At 32.8% G+C, this 3670-nt stretch overlaps 1 protein-coding gene across 1 annotated transcript; it reads left to right on the top strand.

Moving 5' to 3' along the window:
• Window positions 1-318: 318 nt before the first annotated feature.
• Window positions 319-3670, top strand: LOC145618330 (alpha-soluble NSF attachment protein 2-like). Its single transcript, XM_081673108.1, has 9 exons — window positions 319-457; window positions 1372-1421; window positions 1535-1607; window positions 2027-2106; window positions 2202-2353; window positions 2566-2725; window positions 2818-2865; window positions 3253-3333; window positions 3566-3670. Exons 1-9 carry the CDS (start codon window positions 319-321, stop codon window positions 3641-3643), a joined length of 861 nt encoding a protein of 286 aa, XP_081529234.1. The 3' UTR covers window positions 3644-3670.

Here is a 3670-nt window from a genome sequence, read left to right as displayed (position 1 = left end):
CATAATATAGATGATGTCATAAAACTACAAGCACAACTCTTTGGAACATATGTCAAATGTCACAATCCATAAATCTTATGTAAAGCCCGATACTATACAAAGTCTAATGCAAGGCAAAAATGCGTATCGTATCCAAAAATTAATTAGTAAATTAATTAATCAACACTAACTCCAGATTACACCCATAATTAGTACGGACTACTATATAAATGCACCCTTTCTTCTTCGCATTTCTTCAACACTTAAACATTTTATCATCAATCTTTCAAAATTTCTCTCTTTTTTCTGTCACAAATTTCTCTCTTTTCTTCTGCAAAAATGGTGGATTACATTACAAAAGCTAAAAGATGCAAATTTGACAATTCTGTTAATTTTGGCTCTGTTTCAAAACATGATGAAGAAGTTGCTGCTGAATTCTATCAGAAATCTGCTACTTCATTTAAAATTGATAAATCTTGTAAGTATTTCATACCCTTTTCAATTCCAATCGAAAGTATCAATTATCTTGTTTAAATTTTCTTTTTTTATGACAATTTTTTACAAAATTATTATGAATGTTAAAGATTGCAAATTTCCGGGTGTTGCAGAATTATTTGTTCTAGTATTGCTTCTTTTATGGGAACATGCTGGGTATAATCCTGAAATATAAAGCAGGGTTTAATGTTTTACTGTTGAAATTATGGCAATAATTTCAGTTTCAGATTTGTTCTTCAATGTAGATAATTAAAATAATAGAAAAAATGAGAATATTCCGCTCAAGAAAGGAGACATTTGAATATAAAAAACCCAGAAATGTTTAAATATATTATTTTTGGTGTACGGAATTTTTAATTAGTCTACTTAGTGATGACAGTTTTTTAACAAAATATTGAAAAGTCATTATTTTCCTTCTTTCTAAGAAGTTCAGGCTATGATAGTCATGTTATAATTCTTAATTAATACAGTACAGTGTGACTTAGTTTAAAAGTCTATTCGGCATACTTGGTAAAGTCGTACTCCATATATGGAGTAATCAAAATTCTGTCTACATCATTGCCGCCCTAGGTACAAAAGACGAGTTTACCATTTATTCCTTTGTTAATGATGTGTTTCCTAGAAATGGAAGCTTTAAATCACAATTATTGGTGTTTGAATTATGTTAATTAGAATTACAATTTTATTCGTCATTGTTTGTGAGTGAATTGTATATTACCAACTAAAAATATAAAAGATGCAACTTGTTGTTGCTACTATAGTAGAAAATGTATAATGAAAGGCTAACACATGCTGCCATCTGCTTGCTTTTTTTCCCGCCAAAACTTTATTTTCGTAATTTAAGCTTTAGAAATATTTTTAGAGTTTATTGCTGAAAACTTGTGTACTATTGATTAGGGGATCAAGCTGGGTCTACCTACATCAAGTTGGCGGAGTGTCACTTGAAGGTGCATTTTTCATCCTCAACAATTTGTTTGTTTAATATTTTGCTCTTTCAATTATGCCATATTGTGGATCAACTAAGATTTCATATACTCATTTGTCAATATTTCGATTTCAGTCCAATAGAAATCATGAAGCTGCTGGTGCTTATGTAGAAGCGGCAAGCTGTTATAAGAAGATATCTCCCATACGTGAGTGTTCTTTCGTGTATCACTAGGTTGCATTCACTTGGTAGAAAATGGAGGATTGCTCATGTACCAATTTTGTAATCTTACTTTTCTAATTTTATATATACATCATAATAAAGAATCAACCAAAGGAAAATACAATTTGAAAGCTGATTCTATTGAAAACTACTTATTGTAGAAAACAATATCTAGCTTTTTATCTTTTTATACAAACCAGACACAACCTTTACCTTAATATGAGTGTTTTTCCCTTATAATTGATCTTGTTCTGAAGTTTTAAGACTACAATCCAATACCGTGCTCAGTTGACGATTTGCAAAAGGCATAATTTTACAAGTGCTTTAATCTGTTATAGATGCATGTTGCATATTATATGTGAGCTATTTTTGACTGTGACATTTGATTTTTCGGGTTATATACAGAGGCCATATCATGTCTTGAGCAAGCTGTGAACCTTTTCTCGAATATTGGGATACTTAGTATGGCTGCAAGATATTGCAAGGTAAAGTCTGCCTGGCTTGTATTGTAAGAGTGGTGACTGCTGAGTGTGAATTATGAAGCACATTAACATTTGAAGTTGGCCTTTTATTCATTCAGGAAGTGGGTGAGCTGTATGAGCAGTTGCGGGATTTGGAGGAGGCTATCAAATATTTTAAGCGGGCAGCTGACTTATTCCAAGGCGAAGCTGCAACAACATCTGCAATTCAATGCAAGCAGAAAGTTGCTCAATTTTCTGCCCAATTAAAACAGTGAGTTTTATACTTGTAATTGGTCATTGCAATGAACTAGCTTTGTTTGCAGTAATGTAAAAAATGAGTTTTTGCATGAACATATATAACTTGATATCTATTACTGATGCAAGCTTTTGCATAAGTTAATAAAAACAAGGAAAACATATGTATTCATTTTGATTACAATTGAAGTTGCCAACAAAAAAGTCACTTATTACATACTTTTTCAGATATAAGAATGCAATTGAGATTTTTGAAGAAGTAGCACAGGAAGCTGTCAACAGTGATTTGCTGAGGTATGGAGTTAGAGGGCATCTACTAAACGCTGGTATTTGTCATCTCTGCATAGGAGATATTGTTGCAGTGTCTAATGCATTGGCGAGATATCAGGTTATTATTGTCAATCCCCTTTGAAGGGTGTGTTATGGGTTTTGAGTTCGTCTAATAAGCCTAGATTTAATGTAGCTTTTACATGTATGCAGACTTTGGATCCCACTTTCTCAAGGACTCGTGAGTACGAGCTTTTAACTGTAAGTTTTTTATTGCCTTTGTCACTGTATTTTCTATATCCTATTGTGTCCTCGGGCATTCACTTCAAGTACCTCAACACTCATTGGTAGAACACTTAACTGTTTCTTTGGACCAAAAAATATGGAAAATTTCATCAAGTAGTTGGGTCTTCTACTTGCATGCAAACCGTGTCTATCACGAGTACTTGAGGCCTTAAAACAAATTATTTAACATTGCAAACATAAGTGGAAATAGCAGGCTTGGAACTTATTTCTGACAATTTGTTTTTACTTCCTTGCCTGCCATTTCTACTACAAGTTTATTAGACTGCATTGCAAACTTTCTCTGTAATTATGTATAAGTTATTCATGTAATTCATACACACTATTATCCTGTTGATATTTCAGGATCTATTGGCTGCATATGACAGGAAAGACGTTGAAAAGTTTACTGAAGTTCTGATGGATTACGATAGCTTAAGCCCTCTGGTAACTTTCTCTTTCTGCATCTCTCATACCAATGCTTTTTATCTTTTAATGAATTCTAAGGTAATGTGGTTATGTCATGTATCTGGTTACACTAATCAGTTTTTAATGAACCATATATGAGAGTTTACTGCGAGTGCAATGATTTACTGAGATTGGCTTTCATCTTCTACTTCAGATGATTATTTCAGCAATTACTCTTCACATCTGATAACTGATGCTTTTCTGTGTGTAGGATTCTTGGAAAACTATTCTTCTGCTGAGGATCAAGGAGACTCTAAAAACTAAAGAGCAGAACGTAAATCTAGCCTGAATCATGTCATCGAAATATATACCATGC

This window comes from Chenopodium album, chromosome 26, assembly GCF_948465745.1.
Source record: "Chenopodium album chromosome 26, dcCheAlbu1.1, whole genome shotgun sequence".
NCBI lineage: Eukaryota > Viridiplantae > Streptophyta > Magnoliopsida > Caryophyllales > Amaranthaceae > Chenopodium > Chenopodium album.
This window is presented reverse-complemented; position numbering and strand designations above follow the sequence as displayed.